This window comes from Sorex fumeus, unplaced genomic scaffold, assembly GCF_029834395.1.
Source record: "Sorex fumeus unplaced genomic scaffold, SorFum_2.1 ptg000011l, whole genome shotgun sequence".
Lineage (NCBI taxonomy): Eukaryota > Metazoa > Chordata > Mammalia > Eulipotyphla > Soricidae > Sorex > Sorex fumeus.
This window is the reverse complement of record NW_026606068.1, coordinates 3,633,730-3,654,682: the sequence shown is the minus strand read 5'-3', so window position 1 is coordinate 3,654,682 and position 20,953 is coordinate 3,633,730. Positions and strand designations below refer to the sequence as shown.

General features: G+C 45.5%; 1 protein-coding gene across 4 annotated transcripts in view; it reads left to right on the top strand.

Moving 5' to 3' along the window:
• The window catches only part of VPS13D (vacuolar protein sorting 13 homolog D), a 263,887-nt gene that overhangs the window by 156,226 nt on the left and 86,708 nt on the right, over positions 1–20,953 (top strand). For all 4 annotated transcript variants that reach the window (XM_056111005.1, XM_056111004.1, XM_056111003.1 and 1 more), the window contains 6 exons: positions 2,410–2,589; positions 4,267–4,383; positions 4,811–4,960; positions 11,044–11,193; positions 12,313–12,409; positions 15,302–15,450. In XM_056111005.1, coding sequence (XP_055966980.1) covers positions 2,410–2,589; positions 4,267–4,383; positions 4,811–4,960; positions 11,044–11,193; positions 12,313–12,409; positions 15,302–15,450 — 843 coding nt within the window. The remainder of the gene's footprint in view (positions 1–2,409; positions 2,590–4,266; positions 4,384–4,810; positions 4,961–11,043; positions 11,194–12,312; positions 12,410–15,301; positions 15,451–20,953) is intronic.

Sequence of the window (20,953 nt, the reverse complement as noted above, 5' to 3'; positions counted from 1 at the left end):
ACATACAAAATGAGAATAAAGATTGTGGGCTGGAGAGATAGTACAGGGTTTCAGTCATTGCCTTGCATTTGGCCAAGCCCGGTTCCCTCACTCAGCACCTCCAGGACTATCCCTTGAGTACAGAGCCAGGAGTAAGCCTGAGCACTGCTGAATGTGTCCCCCGAACAAAAACAAAAAGTTGATTGCTGGTCATTTTCCTGTTTTCCCCTTAGCCAGTGTACATGAACTCTCCCAGGTACTTCGTAGGCAAGTATGTATTTGGAAAATTACCTGGAATTTATATTTCCTGTCCTTGTGGCTTCACAAGGGTTCAACCTAGGGATCCAAGCTGAATGAGTAGGAAGCTGACTTGGGGGTGTGGGCCTAGCACTTGTGAAGCACTTGTGATCCTTTGTGCAGTTTTGCCCCAGTCCAGGGTTTTACAGAACCAACCGGAAGCTGCCCTGTCTGGAGTGTGTCCCTGGTGGCCTTCAGGCTAGCTCTCCTGCCGGAGAGACTGCCCGCAGGGCAGTGTGTGAGCTGTAAGGAGCCACTGCTTGCTTCTTGGTAGATTATTTTCTTTATCTTTGTTGCCCTGAGCTTTTTTCATCAAAGACAAGCTGCTCACTTATATGCAGCACACATCTGGAATGGATTTGTGATTTTCAATTAGCAATACAATTCAGACTTCCAGAGGCAGAAGAGGGCTTGTTGTAAGTGGTGGGCTCTGTGTCTGACCTTGATTTTACTTCTAGTTTATTTCTAAAGCCCATGTAATTCCCGTTCTCTTAGAGCACTGCCCCTGCTAGAATAACAAAACCCCCTTCTCAGGTTTGTTATTTCTCGAATCCATTTCACCATTTCTCTGCCTGGGCTCCGTCACGCAGCTATGGCACTAGTCCTGGCTTCAGGCTTATTATTAGCATTATTGTTTATTTTGTTGGAGCAAAATACTTTTAATTTTAAGACAGAGAGAGAGAGGGAGAGAGGGAGGGAGAGAGAGAGAGAGAACGAATCAACATGGGCTTCACAAAGTCAAGCCAGCCTCATTATCATTACTTAATAGAAATGATGATAATGGGCAGTAAGCTTTTAGCACCTCCACTGAATTCCTGGGGGGCCACCAGGATGATACTTTAGGAGTCCTTGTGCCAGGGGTTGAACTCAGAACCCTGTGAGTGCCAGACACGAGTGCCAGATCCTCTGGTCTATTTTGTTAGCCCCGGTCTTATTAGTCTTATTTTTTGTTTTTATTTTATTTTATCCTCAGACTTGGAGGCTGCTTCCAGCTTGGCGCATGGCAGTGCCCCCCAACAGTGCTTGGGGGACCATGCAGGGCTGGGAGGTGAACCTGGTGCTCCCGGGTGTAAAGAATATGCTGTAGTCGTTTGATCTGTGCCCCTGTTCTGCCTTTGTCTCTCACCTTTCCTCCCTTTGAGACCAAACGTAGGACCTTATACACACACGCCCAGCCTTTCTCACTAGTCTTGAAACAGTAGTTAAAGACAATTGTTATAAAGGTGTGTGTGCCCTTTTCTTTCTAAACTTAGAGCACTCATAAAAAGCTTCTTTTTATATTGAAACTTGTCCTGTCATCCAAGTTCAAAGTTTTTGCTTTCATTACTCAATATTCCGATTATCCACGAGGATCTTGACATCCTTGCCCTGTATTTGCACATTCATCATGTTGACTTTTACATAGGCCATTGCATAAAGGGACTTTTCCCCCCCGCAAGGTCTGGGTAGCAGGGCATTAGATAGTGTCCCATCGCCACCTTTCATCCACGGAGAGCCATTCTTTGGAGTATTTGAGCAGGCTTTATGGGGAAGACTGGGGAGATTCTCAACTCTAGAACATGGTTCCTTTTAGAAAGCTTGAGTCGTAGTAATAATTGCTTTATTTTCAAAATACTTTAGCTATTTAAGCAAATCCAGGGAAATAAGGCTCTGGTGTCTTTTTAAAAGAAAAGCTGTGATAAGGTCTGGAGAGATAGTGTGGCAGATGGGCGTTTGCCTTGCTCATGGCCCATCCAGTTTTGATCCCAGGCACCCCATCAGGTCCCCCCAAGCACCACCAGGAGTAATTCTGGAGTGCAGAACCAGGAGTAACCCCTGAACATCGCTGGGTGTGGCCCAAAAAGAAAAAAAAAGCTGTGATAACAACTAGACATTTTTTTTTTAATGCTCGATTACTAGGATTTCTCCTTAGTCATGATTTCTTAAATTCCAATAGCATAGCTTTCCATCATGCCTAAGTATTCCTACTGTTTCTCATCATTTGTAAAGCTGAAAATAGTAACTGCTTTGTTGTACATTGACCACAGCCTTCCAGAATGAGCTTAAGTCTGTTAATTTATTTGCAAGTGACACATTAAATCATCCAAGTGAGTGGCTTTCTGTCTCTTTAAATGTCTTTAATGTTTTTTTTAGGCCAAAGGAGGGCTTTCTGGCTTGTTTGATGGAGCTGAAGTTGTTCTTGGTCCTGACACTTCCATGGAGCTTTTGGGGCCAGTTCCACCCGAACAACAATTTACAAATCAAAAAATGAGGCCTGGTTCTGGAATGTTATCCATTCGAGTCATCCCCGATGGACCGACGAGAGCACTCCAGGTGATGATTCATCATAGGAACTGTCATGTATTGCATTGTGTGCATTTTTCCTCTGTGGTTAGTCATCAGCCAACATCCATTGAAGTATTTATGCTGAATCTGAGGCTGTGGTGTCCTTGCTTATAAAATACAGAGCACACTGCTCTCAGGGAGTTGTTATACTTAGGGGCCAAAGAGATAGTCTAAGAGTTAAGGTGAATGCCTTGTGTATGGCTTCCCTGGCTCGATCTTCAGTATCACTCGATTTCTTGAGCTCTCTCAGATGTGGCCAGGATAATCCTTTGATACTCCCATTAGACTGCCAACTGGGCTGGCTGAAAAAATCACTGGGCGTGCCCCTAGGCTTCCTGAGTACCATTTGGGAGGTTCCCCCAAAACAACAACAACAACAACAGATAGGGTGGTATGAAAAGTAATATCGGTGTTACGAGTCAAGTAGCATGCTGTATTAATTTTAAAAATCGATAGATCAATACCATTATAGCAAAAGGATATGCGAGGACCTTCAGATATTAAAATGTTATATTAAGAAAGTAGGAATGGAGGATATTATGGCTTACATTCCTGTAGTTAGAAAAACTTAAGTGAATGCTAGAGCATTTGGAAAGTTGAAAGGTGAAGATCTGCAGATGGAAGCCACTGACTCAGCTGGCATGTAGATATGGGCAGAAATCAGACTGGAGGCAGATGGTTCAAAACCTGATGCATTCCTAAATTTTTGTTTTTCCTCTTGCAACAGTGAGTCAGGGAGTAACATGTTAAGTGACTAATTTTAAATTGCTCACTCTGGCTGCAATGTGGAGAATGGGAGTGGAGGAAAACAAGGGGCAGAGATGACCCAATGGCAACACACCAGCCAGAGCAAATGGCAGGGACAGTGCATGAGGAGTTAGTGAAGAGATGAATGGAGAAGAGTGCTCATTGAGCAAGTCAGTCGGATTAAAGATTGGAAGGTTTAAGGCTGAATGGGACAAGGAGGAAAGGAATTATTATTTGAGCAACTAGAAGGATGATAATCCACATAAAGAAGAGCTAAATTCAGGGGGGCAATGAGAAGTTAGGTTGTAGATTTGTTCAAGTGTGTACTATCTCTGAAGGTGTCCAGATTTTAGTGTAAATCAGATTTTACTGAAACTCTGGAGAAATTCTTAAGAGAGATGATGGTTTTATAATGGTTACAGTTTGGTAAGAGGGTTAAAGAAAGTGTTGGAATGGAGCCGTGAACTTATGAAGAACTATATGAGAATTCATAAAATTTCTTTGGAAAGTAACTTACTTGTTTTAAAGGCAAAACTTGAACTCAGTATTTTTGCATTTTGCATTTCTTTTGAGCTATAATTCTATATCAACACCATTGCATGAAGTACTGACAATCAGATTGGTTTAGTTCCAAGTAACAAAACCAGAACCAAGATTGCAGTGAGTTTCCATGAATTTCCATGAGTTTCTGCAAAATTATTGAGTCTCTAGTGCCTCTGACCTCTGTAGTTAGTATGGTATGGATTTCACTTTAGGGAATTGAGCACCCCTTGTGTCTCCCACCTCCCGGGAGTTTTGGGTTTTTTGTGTGTGTGGTGTGGTGCTGGGGATCAAACTCAGAGCCTCACACTGCAATGCAGGTGCTCCACTATGAAAACACATTTCCCACAGAAATGAACTCTATTTATTTCACTTCAGATAACAGATTTCTCCCAACGGAAAAGTGACCGCTCATCGTATGAAGTGGATGAACTTCCTGTTACTGAACAAGAGTTGCAGAAATTAAGAAATCCAGACACAGAGCAGGAATTGGAAGTATGTTAGAAATATTACACATCCATTTCTTTAATCATCAGTTCATTTAGGATTTTGCTTTTTTGTTTGCTTATGTCCTGAGCACAGCTGGGTGTGGCTTGCCTCCCACCCCATACCTATATGTAAAACCCTGTGTTGGATATTATAGACATTTAATTAATGACTTATTAAAAATTAGCAGCCCAGATAGGGAATTCATTTCTCGTTACACTAGAAGTTTTGGGGATCTGGTTAGGGTGGAGAGTGTGCCACGGGAGGAAGACTACTGGGGAGCTGATGACCAATAAACCATTGAGGGGCGTTGTCCAACCCCTCCTGAGTGGTTTTCTTACGCTTAAAGAAACTTGAAGCCTTTCATTTCCTTGTATTCTTTGCACTGCCTCGAGCTCTGGTTTAAGAAAGATGCTATATTGTGGTTTCCTTTCAGGTTCTTGTGAAATTGGAAGGTGGGATTGGCTTGTCCTTAATTAACAAAGTCCCTGAGGAGCTGATCTTTGCGAGTCTCACCGGAATCCACGTGCACTACACACAGGTGGCCACCAGTCAGATGCTGGAGCTCAGCATCCAGGACGTGCAGGTAAAATGTGGGGATCCGGTCAGGTCTTTGGTACTCATTAATCTTTTCTTGCTGACTACCCAGCTAGGATGTTCTAAAAACTTCATGCTTCCACAGAAATGTCTTGTCAACTTTAAAATACTCTGTGAATGGAGTTGGTCCTACTACACTGTCTCACTTTAAAAATTTTTTCTGGTAAGCCTAATTCCAAATATAGTGGCTAGCCCATTAAGAACTTAGTCCAGGTGGCATGGAGGAAGGTAGCCTATGGTTTCCCATTTTTCTAATGAAAAAAAATATTAGAAATCTTGCAGCCACAATTTAGAGGAATTGATTTTATTATCACTGTCACAGTCATCCTGTTGTTCATCCATTTGCTCGAGCGGGCGCCGATAACATCTCCATTCGTCCCTGTGGCGTGCTAGTGTAGCCCAATGTAGCATATTGAGGGTTCTTTTAGGGTCAGGGGAATGAGAACCGTCATTGTTACTGTTTTTGGCATTTTGAGTAGCCACGGGTAGCTTGCCGGGTTCTGCCGTGTGGGCGTCATGGCAGAGCCTGGCAAAATCTTTCTCTTAAGATTGTATTATAGGAAGAAAAAAACAATGAACCTGGAGAAGGTGTGATAAGAGGGACTAGGCTTACTCTCTTACTGGAAACAAAAAATATGAATAAGATAGACAATAGTTTTAAGAACTTCAGACGTTAGGGAGCAGAGGACAATCGTTCCCTGAAATTTGGGAAATAAAAGAGGTGAGACCTACGGTTTCCCCAGTTTATTACCTTGAGAATGTTCTAGCCACCTGGAGTAGACAAGACAGAACCCAGCAAAATGGGGAGTTGAAAAGTAGAACTGGAAGACCTGGAGAACATGGCAACTGGGGGTCACAGCAGCATCGTTGAAGAGAGAAAAGATGGGGCAGTTAGAGAGGGCCCCCTGAGTATAGACAGAGGATGAGTCAGTAATGGAACTGTCACTCAAATCATCTCACAGCAGCTGTGGACAACTTGTTACTCACCCTGGGCTGGGGATTGTGCTTATTTCACCAAACTGGAAAAGCAAGTCATGTGTGGGACACTGGGAAGAGTCTCCCAGAAAGTCTTGCCTCTGTGGTGAGATTTAATTATCTACAAGCTGGACACTTTTCAGACGGTCTCAGCAAGTCATAAAAGGCCTGAAAGGATTGATCTGTTTCCAAGTAAGTTAACTGTATCCCTGAACGCAGCTCAGAATGTAATGCAATAACAAAAACAAAAACAAAACAAAACTATGAACACCCAACAAAGGGAAAGCGCCAGTTTTACTGGCAAACTATGAAAATACTATACTGTTTCTGGGTACTATGAAAAATGAGCCAGGTGTGCAGAAGGACAGGTAAATAGTGGATGATGAGAATAACCAGTCAGACTAACCCAGAATTAAAATGGATGATAGGCTTGTCAGAAAAGACTGTGCAAGGTGACCACTCTTCCTCTGAGCCACATGTACAAGGTAACCTTAGCCCTCCGCATTGAAAAGAAACCCACCCAAGACAGGGGGATACCTAAAAAAGTAATTCTCGCACCACACCACACAAATATGAAGGAACAACAGTACCTAGGCCTGTAATAGTAAGATTGCTCCAAACCCACAGGTGAAGCCAGATTAAAAAGTGACGTTCTACATGCAAGGACAATGAGGATGACAGCTGATTCCCTGTTAACAGCAGTGCGAGTGAAAAAAATCAGTAAGCAACATGATTAAAGTGTAAAAGAGCAGACACCTGACACCTGTTTTGGACTATGGATGTGCCTCGATGGTAGAACATGTGCCTCGTGTGTGTAAGGCCCTGAGGCTCTGGGTTCAGTCCCCAGCACACCAAAAACCAAACCAAACCACCACAGGGGCTGCCAACCTGGAATTCCATGTTCAGCAAGTATTGAAAAATCATGGGTGAAATAAGGATGTTTCTAGACATATGAGGACCCAAGACCCCACCCACACTACCCCCGAAAAAGAGATCAGCACTGCACAAAATGGGAAAGACATTGCTGAGGCAGAGAGAGGGCTGTTGGAACAGGTGGAAGTCTGGGTTGACATAAAAGGAGAACGAGTACCTGAAATAACTACTTGGGAAAAATATATGAGATTATTTCCTTCTAGTTAAATCTCCTTAAGAGATAATGCTTGGTTTCAACAAAAATTCCTAATGTCTGTCAGATGAAAACGCACAGTAGCATTTCCATGCTATAATTTTAGTACTATAATTTGCTCCTACATGAGGCAGCATGATGTTCAGTATAGCTGATTAAATTTAAAGGTGGCTCAGTGAGGGACTTGGAGAGGCAGGGAGGGTGGGTGCTGGGGGGGGAGCAGGGATGAGGACTAAACCCAAACCCAAAAGCAACAATCTAATGAGACAAACTGATCACTAATAATTCAACAAAGGTGACAACTGGAATCATAAAAAATACTTGTAATCAAGAGTAGGCAGAAAAGAATGGAACTCGTGGGACAACTAGAAAATAATAGCAAGATGGTGACTCATTCACATATTCCTGTATCAATGAAATGTAAATGTTATAAACACTCCCAGTTAAAAGTCAGATTGATAACCAATCATAAGATCTTATTTTATGCTACCTGTAGTAAGCACACATTAAATATAAATATCTTAGTAGGTTAACAGAAAAAAAATAGAACAATACTTGCTGTTCTAGTTATAAAGAAAGTGGTTTGGATAATAATAGACTAGATTATAGAGCAAAGTAATATTGCCAGGGATAGGGAGGGCAATTGATTAAGAATACAAGAGTCAGATAATCAAAAGGACAAAACAATTCTGGTTGTTTATATATCAATCATAGAGCTTCAAGCTATATGAAACTAAACTTGATGGAACTGAAATAGTAGGGACTGAGTAACAATGCAGTGGGAAGGGCATTGCACATAGCCAATCCAGGTTCCATCCCCAGCATTCCATATGGTCCCCCGAACATCACCAGAAGTAAACTAGTTCTGGTCCCCAAACCAAGAAAAAAAATATGAAGAATTAAAAGAATAAATACAAGTGGCTAGAGTGATGGCACAGTGGGTAGGGCATTTGCCTTGCACGTGGCCAACACAGGTTTGATTCCCAGCATCCCATATGGTCCCCTGAGCACTGCCATGGGTGATTCCTGAGCGCAGAGCCAGGAGTAACCCCTGTGCATCGCCAGGTGTGACCCAAAAAGCAAAAAAAAAAAAAAAAAAAAAGAATAAATACACGATTGTAGTAGATTTTGATACTACTCTCTTTGGATACTTTATAGAAAATCTTAATAGAAAATCATCAGAGAAAAACAGATTAGAACAGGAGTACACTCATCTAGATCTAACAGGTGTTTGTAGAACATCCACCTAGCAACAACAGATAGCAGCATCTGCTCAGTTGCCCGTGAAGCATTTCCGAGTTAGATCATGTTCTGAAATAGCAAAGAATTCCTCAGTATGTGTTAAGGAATGGTAGAGCTGAATATCTAAACCACGAAGTCAGCAACACTGAAACCATGAGACCCAGACTTTAATAACCAAGCTTAAAGAGTTGCCCATCAAGATGGCAGGTTAGGGGGGAGGGGACACTAGTGGAGGAAAGTTGACACTGATTGTGGGATTGTTGCTGGAACATTGTATGTCTAAAACCCAACTATGAATAACTTTGTAAATTACAATGCTTTACTATGAATACCTTTGTAAACCAGTTTTTTGGATTGCTGTTTTTTGTTTTTAAATATTGTAAAGCTATATGAGAACTTCCACAATATAATGATTAAAAAAAATCCTCAACAAAGTCATAATGACAAACCTTTGAACCTAGATTATAAAACTGAGATTGCTGACGCAGTTGGGGGAAGACAGAAGGAGCAAGAAGGAAGTGGACCAGGAATGTCATAAAGACAGTGGTGGAGAGTGGGTACTTTGGGGGTAGTGGAGATGCATTAACTTTGTGTATCAGAACCATAAGTGTTTGAGGGCCAGAGAGATAGTAGAGGGGTTAAGGCACTTTCCTTTCATGTGGCCGACCCCAGGTCAGACCCTAGCACTGCATGGTCCCCCAAGCACATAGCCTGGAGTAGCCCCTGTGTACTGCCAGGTGTGGCCCCCAAATAAATAAACCAGAAGCAGTGATGTTATTGTAACCATGTTACCTAGACTATAATTAAAGATATTTTTAAATCTCAACAAATTCAAAGGGGTTTTGAATGGGCTGTTCCCTGAGAACAATGGAATTTAAGTAGAAATAACAGAGAGTTGGGAGAATCTCCCAAATATTTGGAAACCAAATAGTACACTTTAAATAACCAGAGATCAAAGAAGAAAGGCAAACAAATTAGAAAGTATTTTGAACTGGATGAAAATGAAAACATAACTTGTTGGAATTTGTGGAGTGTCACGAAAGCTGTACTTAAGGGAAATTCATATTATTCATTGCTTCATTAGAGAAAGAGAAAAAGGTCTCAGTTTTGGATTCAGGCATCATTTACAAACTAAAGGCAAATAAATGGTCCCAAATAAGCAGAAGAAAGGAAATAATAAAGTTCATCATGGGCTTCAATGAAATAGCAATCAGTTGATCGGTTGTTATACTAGAAAAGTCAGTAAATCAAATGCTGGCTCACTTGAGAAAATTTGTAACATTGATAAACTTCCAGAATGCCTGGTGTGAAGAAAAAAGCAGAGAAATGATCGCTGTCAGAGTAGGGTGCTGAAAGGTGGCCCTCGTCGGAGGGAGTGCTGGGGTCCTGCAGACTTCCTCTGTGCCTCTGAGGCCTGCCTGGTGGGTGGTTTTCAGCTCCATGGGGGAACTGGGGGTGGAAACGGGGCACAGTGCAAGTTAAATGCCACATAGCTCCAGGTTGTTACTGAATTGTAGCTCGTTTTCTCCCATAAATGAGCCCTGGATTGTTGCAGACCTCTGATTCACTTCTAGGGTTCTGGGAAAGTTGATTTTGACTCTCCATGGCAGAATTCTGTTGTCATTATACTGGGACAACTCCTCTCATGCTCTCCGCACTGTCCTCTGAACTTTTCTTCCTTCCACCCTCCCCCAAGATCAGACTGACCAGGAACCATTAGGTGAAAATGTTTCCAGAAGGAACCGGAGACCTGGGCAATGGCTCTTTCCTCAGTCGGGCAACCTGTCTTCCTCCTGGGATTTACAGGGCCTGCCCCATGAGGGCTCCTGTCATTTGTCTCATGTAGTGAAGTCCCATCCAGATTGTCAGTGCCAGAACTTCTTTATGTTATAAGCCTCTTTAGGTCATAAATTTCAAAGGATTCAGTTAATCACATTCCATTTGTTTGTTGATAGGTGACTTTGTAGATAGATGACAAGCTAATATCTTAAAATAGTCTTTCTGGGGCTGGAGCAATAGCACAGTGGGTAGGGCGTTTGCCTTGCACGTGGCCAACCCAGGTTCGATTCCCAGCATCCCATATGGTTCCCTGAGCACCGTCAGGAGTAATTCCTGAGTGCAGAGCCAGAGCATCAGCCCTGAGCATCACCGGGTGTGACCCAAAAAGCAAAAAATAAAAAAAAAATTTTAAAAAGTCTTTCTTTTTTGTTTTTGTGCCACACCTGACTGTGCTCAGGGCTTACTCCTGACTCTGCACTTAGGAATCACTCTTGGTGGGTTTGGGGACCATATGAGGTACATGTGAAGATCCTACCCACTGTGGGGCCTTGGGGTCAGATAGATTTGGATTTCAGACAGTTTGCGCTATTCCGCTGCATCGTACGGGGAGCTCTCCTAGGTGTCCTCCACTGGGACCTGAGAACATGAAGGAAGGATTGTGGCAGTCCCCTTTTAGTTAAAATATCCAGGCACCGGAGCTACTTTGTGACTCCAGAAACTGCATGTGAGGTAACTAGTTTGCTCACCAAGTAAAATGTAGCTTCCAGTATCCTGGCTACTGTGACTATTATTGGTCTCAATAGAAATCTGTTTCCAGCTACTTATGACAGAGGATGATGGCAAATGTGTTTTCTGAGTGCCCTGCATGAAGACTCCCCCTTCAAAGAAAACCGTGAGCACTGAATGACGAGTGTGTTCCTGTCTTTTTTTTCTGATCTTTGATGTGCCAGGTGGACAATCAGCTCATTGGTACCACGCAGCCCTTCATGCTCTATGTGACTCCCATGAGTAACGAGAATGAGGTCATTGAGACAGGCCCTGCCGTGCAGGTGAACGCAGTGAAGTTCCCCAGTAAGAGCATGCTGACCAACATCTACAAGGTAGGCTGCTGGGCGGCAGTATGCCACAGGCCTGGTTTGTCCTCTTGCCACCAAGGCTCCAAGCAGTAATGCAGGGGCCAGAAGAAATGGGCCTTCTGAGCCAGGAAGATGGGCTGAGCACACTCTTGTTGCTGGCATTGTGTGGTCTTTTGATCATTCTTGGGAGTGATCTCCCTAGTAGTCCCCCAAGCACTGCTGGGTCTGACCCAAAAGCTAAAAAAACAGTAAAATAAAATAGAAGAAAGAAAAGAATGAAGCTTGTTCCAGGACATGTGACTTAGTAAATGCATGGAGGGCTTTACCGGCACTCTACAGGCACTTCTCTTAGTAGTTAATACTCCTCCACTCTTTTTAATGACTTTGCAGATGACAGTTCTGAATCCACAGGGTTTCATGTCGTTTCATCAGAGCGAGGACTCAGTAGCAAAACCTGGCGTCTTCAAGACTGACCAGGACCAGGTAGAATCCAGCTCTGTTCCTAACCAGAGTGATGCGGAGACCTGTGATAAGAAGGGTGGGAGGAGTTTGTTTTGGGGACAGACATCCTGTTCTGTAAGCTACCATACCATGGACTGCACTTGGTCATTCAGAAGTGATGAGCTCTCTTCCCTGGAGAAATGAGCTGCCTTTGCAGCAAACCCAGAAACGGGGGTACTTGCAAGAGGTTGCTCCCCACATTTGATCCTTTTTGGAAGTGCTTCAGGGGCCAAACCTGCATATATTCACAGATCCAGAAACCCAGTCCTGCTGCTCCATGCACCGAGTGCCATCCCAGTACACTCAGAAACACACACTTCCTCTACCACGGTGCGTGTAAGAGTGTCTTCACAGCCGCACAGATGTTTACAAAAACAAAACAGAGCGGCCTGGTGCTCTGTTTGCTCACAGCTGGCTTGGGAACCAAACAGTAGGATGGTGGGTTGTCTACAAACAGCTTCTGGAATCTTTGGTTAGTTGTAATGATGTAGAAAGAGATGAGTCAGAAGTGATCTGGCATGTAATTATAAAATTGAGTAAAGAGATGTCGTATTATTGGTGCTTTCTTAATGGTACAAGTGAGGATCCCTCTTGGGGTTCACACTATAAATCAGAATTTATATATTATTATTTTGTCTCTAGCATCTGATGATCACAGCCCAGAGATTTACCGTGCAGATCGAGGAGAAACTGCTCCTCAAGTTGCTGAGTTTCTTTGGCTACGATCAGGCAGAACCAGGTAATGTTGTCGGCTATCTTGGTTTGTATCTGGGAGTCGGACCAGGGCAGCATTTTTCAGGTCCACTTGTGAAAACAGGTGCTTCTTGGAGCCTGAGATGCTCCTTTCCCACTGCTTAGCTGGAACAGGGAATCCATGTTGTACTTCAGCTCTATCTGTAAACAGAAAATCTACCCCCAGAGTCTTCTGGTGGCCTGGGTTACCAGCAGTAGGCCCTCAGCACACAGTGCGCTAGTCCTCTTATTTTGCCTTTTTAAAGAACTCATCTGCCCTAGGATAATAGAAGTGATGTTAGTCATTTAGAAAACCACTTTGTTTCCTAATCTTTGTTTATTCAACAGACTTGGGGCCAGAATCAGAAATGCCAGTAACAGTTCCTTTGGTTTAGTTGAGTAAGATCAATTAGCTTCAGCCCTTAACTTTAACATTGTTCTGGTCTTTTTTTTTTTTTTTTGGCTTTTTGGGTCACATCAGGGGTTACTCCTGGTTCTGCACTCAGAAATCATTCCTGGCAGTGTTTTGGGGAGCATATGGGATGCCAGGAATTGAACCTGGGTCTGCCGAGTGCAAGGCAAATACCCTACCCACTGTACTACTGCTCTGGCCCCTCAGCCCTTAACTTTGTATATCTACATACATTGTGCTTCCTGGGATCACGGAGGATTTCTGCTCACTGTACTCTGCTTAGACACTGCAATAAGGTGAACTACTTTTTCAGCAGTGCTTGAGAAGTGATTAGCTCTGTATTTTAGATTTTTGGTGTTTGTATTTTAGATTCCTCCTGAAGGTCTTTGAGAGATTGTGTGTACAGCTTACTTAGAAGTCAGGAACGTTTTAATCTTTTGAAGCCAAAACAAAAGACTGAACCTGAAGAAATGATAAGAGGGACATTTTCTTCTTTATTACCTAGTTGGCCAGAAAAGAAAGTCCTGGGGACTGTAGGTGTGCACATAATCTTGCACCTAGTGGGAGTCTGATAGTTTGGCTGACTGATCCCAGGCTTTGGATTTAAGCTTTAAGTGTTCGAGGGCTCAGAAGCTAGATCCTCTTTTGTGTCTTCTTATTTTCTACTTTGAGCCGTGTTTATTATCGTGCAGTGTTTATTATCTCCAACCCTGGAGAGCCTGCCAGGTATCTACCCTTTTGGTGCCTTCCTGGGAATTTTCACTTTAAATTTAACTGGACATGCCTTTCTTGTAAATTTCCTTCAAAGTTATACTAAATAGAAATTCCCCCAACCATCTTACAGGGTATTTGTTTACACTTACATAAAACCCTTGCCTGACTTCCACTGAGTGTTTTCTTTGCCTTAGGAATTTGTTTCTTGAATACGCTTGGGGGTATGTCTGTTGTAGATCTGTTTTTTTCCATATAGAACTGATGATAAGCCTGTACCATATTGTTTAGTGAGTACATACATGCAGTCTCTGAGTTTATTCCTATGGCCCATGAGGCCCAGTATAAAGAAGCTGCCGAGAGGGTTGGGCGAAGGTGGCATCGACTACCGAGGGCCCCTATGTTCATCTTCTCTTTGGAGAAAACAAGTGAAACTCCTTCCATAACCACTGGCCCAGCAGCTGGCAGCCCTGCAGGAGAGATTTCTGAAGTCGGCCTTCCCCAGCTGCTCTTGGTCTCTCGGTTTCTCTCTAAGGTGATGTGCTTCATTCAGAGTCAGGGCCTTTTTGAGGTTCATTATTTACTGGTCACAGGGGTCATTATAGCTGAGTTCACCTACTTTTTTTTTTTTACTTGGACATCATCTTACAAAAAAAGTTTAGATAAGTCGCATCATTTGTAATAGTAATTCACATAAGCCACATCATTTGTAATAGTAACAGCTACACCATCTGTTGGTGGCAATAAGCATCTCTGTGGCCTTCGGCATCTCCCCAGATTGTTTTCCAAAGGTGCTATCTGCAGGGTGAGTGGAGTCCCAAATCCAGAAATCTGGCTCTGGTTTTGAGAAACAACACAAGACACATCTACCTTTATTATTTTTTCCCTTAAATTTTTATTAGTGAAACACCATGAGGTACAGTTGTAGACTTACAAATCTTTGTGCTTGGGTTTCAGTTATACAATGATCGAATACCCATCCCTCCACCAGTGCCCATTCTCTACCACCACGGATCCCAGTGTCCCTCCCACCCCCCCACCCCCACCCCTGCCCCATCCCACCCTACCTCTGTGGCAGGGCATTCCCTTTTGTTATCTCTCTCCTTTTGAGTGCTGTGGTTTGCAAAAGAGACATTGAGTAGCAATCATGTTCGGTCTGTAATCTGCTCTCATCACACATCTCCCATCCTGAGAGGAACCTCCCAACACCCTTTATTTGGTGTTCGCTTCTCTGTCAGAGCTGCCTTTTCCCCTAGCATGTGCAGCTGGCCTCAAAGCCATGGAATAATCCTCCTGGTACCTATCTCGGCTATTCTTGGGAAGACACATCTACCTTTATAAAGAATTTTCATCTGAATACTGTATATGTTACCAGGCACTGAGAATTGAAACTTGGAGAGAGGGTATAATTTGCATTTGTCTATGACTTTTTAAAAAAAAATGTGAATGCAGCTTTCCCACTCTAGAGAAGCCCGTGTTCTCTCTTGAACACAGGGGCCAGAGTGATAGTATAGTGGGGTAGGACGATGGCCTTGCATGAAGTTGACCTGGGTTTTGTCTCCATATGGTCCCCCTGAGCCCTGCCTGAGTGATTCCTGAGTGCAGAGCACAGATTAAACTCTGAGCACCACTGAGTATGGCCCTAAAACCAAAAACCAAAATGATTTTGCTTCACTAAAAACAAATAAATAAAAATGTGAATGCAAGTATTTGAATGAAGAGACTTCCGGGGATTCATTTCTAAAAATTAAAAAAAAAAATGTACCTTCTTACCAGAGGTAGAAAAGTATGATGAAAACCTCCATGAGAAGACAGTTGAGCCTGGTGGAACACCAATTCGGTACTACTTTGAGAACCTCAAGATCAGCATCCCCCAGATCAAGCTGAGTGTGTTCACCTCCAACAAGCTGCCATTGGACCTTAAGGTGAGCGGATCTGTGGGAAAGGAGTGATTGTGTTTGCTGTCTGCTTACTTTCTGTCCAGCCTCATCTGTGTTGGACATTTTCCGTTTTTCTTTTTAGGAGGTTTATGGACGTAGGTCTCTCTTCCTCCTTTTATGTCTGAGTGTGACCTGGTAGAGAGAGAGCCGTAAGGAGCGTGAGCACGGAGTGACATGAAGCCCGTCTTCCCTACTCAGCTCTTACCACAGTGGGGTCCCAGGTGCCTCTGCTCCAGGCAGAAGAGGAAGGCCACACCAGGGAACTTTCTTCCTTTTCCACCCAAGAGTCACCTGCCCCCCCACCCCACCCCTAGTAGTTCGCCGCCTCTCACAGTCCAGCTCTTGAGTGGTAGGGTGTCTGCCATGTTTGAGGAAGGCTCAGCCGTGCCTGCGGACGCATGGCCCTGCAGGAATAGCCTCAGCAGGGACAATGCCAGCCGGGTGTCGTGCTGTGCATTTGGCAGATGCGGTCTTAAGGCCGTCTTCATTTTCTGCAGTAGAACAAATTCGAAGTCAGGGCTGGGACTGGGGTTCAAGTCCAAGCCTGGCTGAATCGTGAGCCTTTGGCTCTTAGGCTACTTCCTAAACACAGAGAGGTCAGAGACACTTGGCCTGTCGGGTTCCCGGGTGAGGACTCACTCAGGGGGCAGCTCTCGGCCTGTCGGGCTCTCAGGTGAGGACAGTGCTCAGAGGCTGCCCTGGGCTAGGTGTGTGTGCCGGGACGAAGCAGATCTAGGCCATGCTACAGTCTCTCCTTGGGTTGGGCCTGAATATGCCTCCCTGCCCCCCACCCTTTGCTTCTCTCCCTGCTCGTGGCACTGGAACGTGTTGATCAAGGCCCCCCTGTCTCCCTGCTGGCCACCTGCCTCTGACTTCTCACTGCCCCATCCATGCTGCTCCTTTAGGGTGCTGTGAGGTGTTGTCTCTCTCTAGTCATGATGAAACTAGTCAGAAACCTGAGTCGTAAATTCCTCGCATCCCTCCGCAATCCCCCACCTCCACCCCCAGTACCATGCAGCAGAGTGAGGTGGAGAAGAGGCACTTGGGACACAGCACATGGCGGGTGCTTGCTTTAACCGAGGGGACAACCCCTGCTCAGCTCAGTCAGTGTTACTACAGTTCTGTTCTGCCAGACCTAATGATTTACTGCTTACTGCTTTTTTTCTTACTGCTATTGCTCGGGGTTTCCTTCTAGCTCTGTGTTCAGGGATCACTCCTGGTAGGACTCACAGGACCAAACGTGGTGCTCGAATACAAACAGTGTTAGCCGTGTGCAGGGCAGACTCCTGACCCACTGCACTGTCTCTCCAGCCCCCAGGCCACCAGTTTTTAGAGAGGCTGAAATCAGGTACCTGACTGGGTCTGCTGGTGTCAAACAATGGTGGCCAGTTTGCTTTATGGCACAGTTGTGTGGGTCTCGTATGGCCCCCGGTTGCCAGCTCCTGATTGAGAGTGACAGGTAATGAGGCAGGAGGTAGTCTGGCCTGCCTCGCATCCGCGGTGGGTAAGAATGAGGCCGGGATGGCTGCTCAGCCTGGCTCACAAGCTAGAGGAGAGTCATGGGGTGGGGTCTGTCAGGGCAGGGCAAGCAGTCACTGTCCCTAAGCCATCCTGGGAACATGCCTGGGTCCCTCTCCTCGGACTGCCCGGTTTCCTTTATTGCCTTGATTTCATGTTTCCCAGGGGACCTGAAATACATAGAATAGCATGGGAGTGGGGGGAAAACCATGGGAAAGCCACTATCTTGCTCATATCCACAAGTATCCACTTGACTTACGCGACCCTTTGGAATGTGTTTGTTTGATAAAGTATATATTCCCCCAGAACTCTTGGCACTCACCCAGAAAGCCAATGTTAAGCATTTCCCGAGACTTAAACACTTCTTGTTTTTCGAATGATCTTACGAAGAAAGTCACCTGACCATTTCTTTCTAATTGCTCCCAAAAGAAACCCCCACCCTCCTACCCCCAAATGACAGATGCACTGTGGTGCTTCTACACCTGAAGTGGCTCCGTCCTCCTGGCTAGACACTATTCACGCTTGCACACGTGCAGAAATCATTTGGGTGGAACATTTTGTCTGGCATGGTGTGGCAGGAGCGTGTTCAAGGCCTTTTTCAGATGGTGAACTTCTTGAGTTAGTGGCGCAGCTGTGTGGGGGAGGTGTGGGGCGTGCGCACTGGGGGGTAGTGGGTGTTGGAGCAGGTGCTGGGAACAGTGTGGGTCGGGGAGTGGTGGTGAGGGAGGGCAGCAGAGTTCTGGAAGTTCCCGCTTGACTGTGGAGTCTGGGACTCCTAAAATCCTGTCAGTTCTGGGTGAGTTTCCTAACAGCGATCTCCTCTCTCGGAGCAGTGCGCTCCGGAGATGAATATGCAACGAGGGTGGAAAGCCTGTGCTTAGGGAGCCGAGCGGCGTCCCTGTGCGGGAGTCGCGGGAGGCTGACTGAAAGGTAACCGTGTCTTTGGTGGTGAAGGAATAATTATCTTGATTCCAGCCCCGAAGTGAGGCTGTCAGAAGTCTCAGAGGGAAGTCTCCTCGGGGTGACTCTGAGGGTACATTATTGCCAGAGAGCACACGTGTGCCAAGGGACTGGAGTGCTTCACATCTGCTCTCTCAGTTGGCTTGCTGGCTCTGATGGGAGAAGGGGGCGCGCATGGTGCCCTTTCACCACTGCCGAGATGAGAACACGGCTGCCCGCCTCCCCCATTCTGATCGTCATCCCCCCAAGTTTGCATGCAAGGAGCAGCAGAGTAACATTGGAAATGCCCGTTGGTTTATGTGTTCTCTCCTTTTCCTTTAAGATTTGTCGAAAGAGCCCAGGAGCCTTTGAACGATTTCACAAGGTGGCCTGCAGAAGTCCTTCCCCGTTTGGAACACTGGGGTATTACAAAAGAAAGGCTTTAATTGAGCAATCTAGTTTGGAAGAAAACCCACATTTTAATGGTCAGAGAGCAGGAGGGGAGGGGGGGCGGACTTTAAACAAAGGCACTATTTAAAAAGCCTAAAACTGTCTTCTCAAAGGCTTGAAATAATTTGTTGGGAAACTTCAGACCCTTTACTTTTTTCCTCCCCTCCCTAAATAAAAACCAGATTTGTTAAAAGGAAAAAAGATCCAGTATTGTTAATTGTATTTCAGAAAGTGCCAGAGAGGGAACTATCCCTGTAGTTTCAAGCGCTGTCCCAGGAGGGAAATGGGCAAGGACCCTGCCTCCCATAAACAGTCTGTGCGCCATAAATAAACCTTTAAAGAATGAATTCCAGACAGCTTTGTTTAGTGCAGGATAAACTAAGAAAGGAACAGACGTGGCCCAGGGACTGGCTTGTGATCTGAGCTCTTGTGGCACGGGGCAGGTATTTTTTGTTTCAACTCTAGTTTCTGGAAGACTTCAGTTTTTGTCGGGAGGTCGGAATAGACGAGTTCCCTATTTTTATTGGGAACTTTTGAGCAGAGATTGCTTTCTCCAGCGTCCATTTTATAACAGGAAACGGCTACTTGAGTAAATAAGCATCAGCTTTGTATACTACTGTACTTGATTTGTCCTTTAGTAACGGCAGGAATCAAACCCAGCCTGGCCCCGCGCTGCCCTTTGGCTCCTTGCTCTGACTTTCTCACAACCGCCTGAAGGTGGCAGAGCACGTCGGAGCCACGCGCCCGCTCAGCCTTTCACAGGCTGCCCAGGGGCTCCGGGACTCACCGTTATTTCTACTTGGGGGTCAGAGGTTTGGTTTCCTGGGTTCAGACACAGCCCCTAACTTGCCCAGGAAGGGGACGGCGCCCCTTGTGTGGCTGTGGACAGCTCCCCGGAGGTTTCGAGCCTTTCTACCAGGTTCTCTGTCTTGGGCAAGGAGGAAGTTGGGGCTATGAGCTCTTCATAAGCCTTTGTTTTGGTCTCAGGTTCCCCCAGAAGAGTCAGGCTCTCGGTTATACCAGCACGGCAGAGCATGGGCCGGGGTGCGGGATGGGGGGCCTGCCAGGGGGGTCACGGTTGGGGGGTTGCTCTTTGCAGAGTAAGGCGGCGGGAAACAGGGCTCCGCTCCCTTCCTCCCTGCTCGCCACCAGGGCTGGTGGGCAGGCCCTGTTGAGTGAGGAGTCACCTACTTGGAGATGACCCAGCCCCTCACCTGGCCGTGGGGCTTCCTGTGCAGGTACTTGCTATGCCCACCCAAGCGAGCATCTCCTGGGTCGCCATCTGAGTGGATCCAGCCTCTTCCCCTCTCTCTGGTTGAACACACTGTCGGATTGAGAGCGTGAGCTCAGTTTACCCGAGGATTCCCATCTCAGTTGCAAGCCATTATTCAGAAGGAGGTCGCCAGCTATTATTTAGTATAGGTCGCTAGTGATTTGATTCCCAGGCCCCCATCCAGTGGTCTGTCTCTCGCCCTCATGGCTCCTAGGCCGCGCCTGGTACTACCTGTTTCTGAAGCTCCTCCCACCTGTGTCTGCTCACCTCCAGTTCCCCTCCACTCCTCTCTCTCCACACACAGGCTTCCGGGCTACATGTTTATTTCCTTTGGGATGTCCCTGCTCACATGGCCTTTCTGTTTGGTCTTTATCTTCTCTAGGTTTCAGAGCTGCTGTTTGCTCACAAGAGCACCATAAGCTGGAGCGATAGCACAGCGGGTAGGGTGTTTGCCTTGCACGCGGCTGACCCAAGTTCGATTCCCAGCATCCCATATGGTCCCCCGAGCATGGCCAGGAGTAATTCCTGAGTGCATGAACCAGGAGTAACTCCTGTGCATCGCTGGGTGTGACCCAAAAAAGAAAAAAGAGAAAAAAAAAAAAAGAATAAATTGAATGGGAGCCAGAGCAACAGTACAGCGGGGAGGGTGATTGCTTTGTATATGACCCACCTGGGTTCAATCCCTGGCACCCCATATGATCTCCTGTACCCGCCAGGACCAATTCCTGAGCACAGAGCCCAAACTAAACCCTGAGCACTGCTGGGTGCAGCCCAGGAATTTAAAAAAAAAAAGAATAAAATTCAGTGAACAGTAGTAAAGCCATTTGTAAAGCCATTTATACTTTGCCGTATTGTATGCTAGCCTGTAGGGCTGCTTGGATTGCAAATCATCATCTTTTTCAGAGGATTTTCATCTAAAAATTGAATGGAAAAAACTACCCACAAACCTGAGTACTGCCTGGTGTGGCTAGAAAAAAAATTGGATCCTACCTCTTCCTTTCTAGCTCATAGCCTCCAATTTATGTATCTGAGTTTCCTGTTTTAGAAACCTTCACTGTCATTGTCCTCCCATTGTTCATCGATTTGCTCGAGCGGGCCCAGTAACGTCTCCATTGTGACAATCGTTACTGTGTTTGGCATATCGAATACATCACGGGGTAGCTTGCCAGGCTTTGCCATGCGGGCGAGATACTCTCGGGTAGCTTGCCGGGCTCTCTGAGAGGGGCGGAGGAATCGAACTCGGTCAGCCGTGTTGGACACTTGCAAGGCAAATGCCCTACCCTCTGTGCTATCACTCCAGCCCAAGAA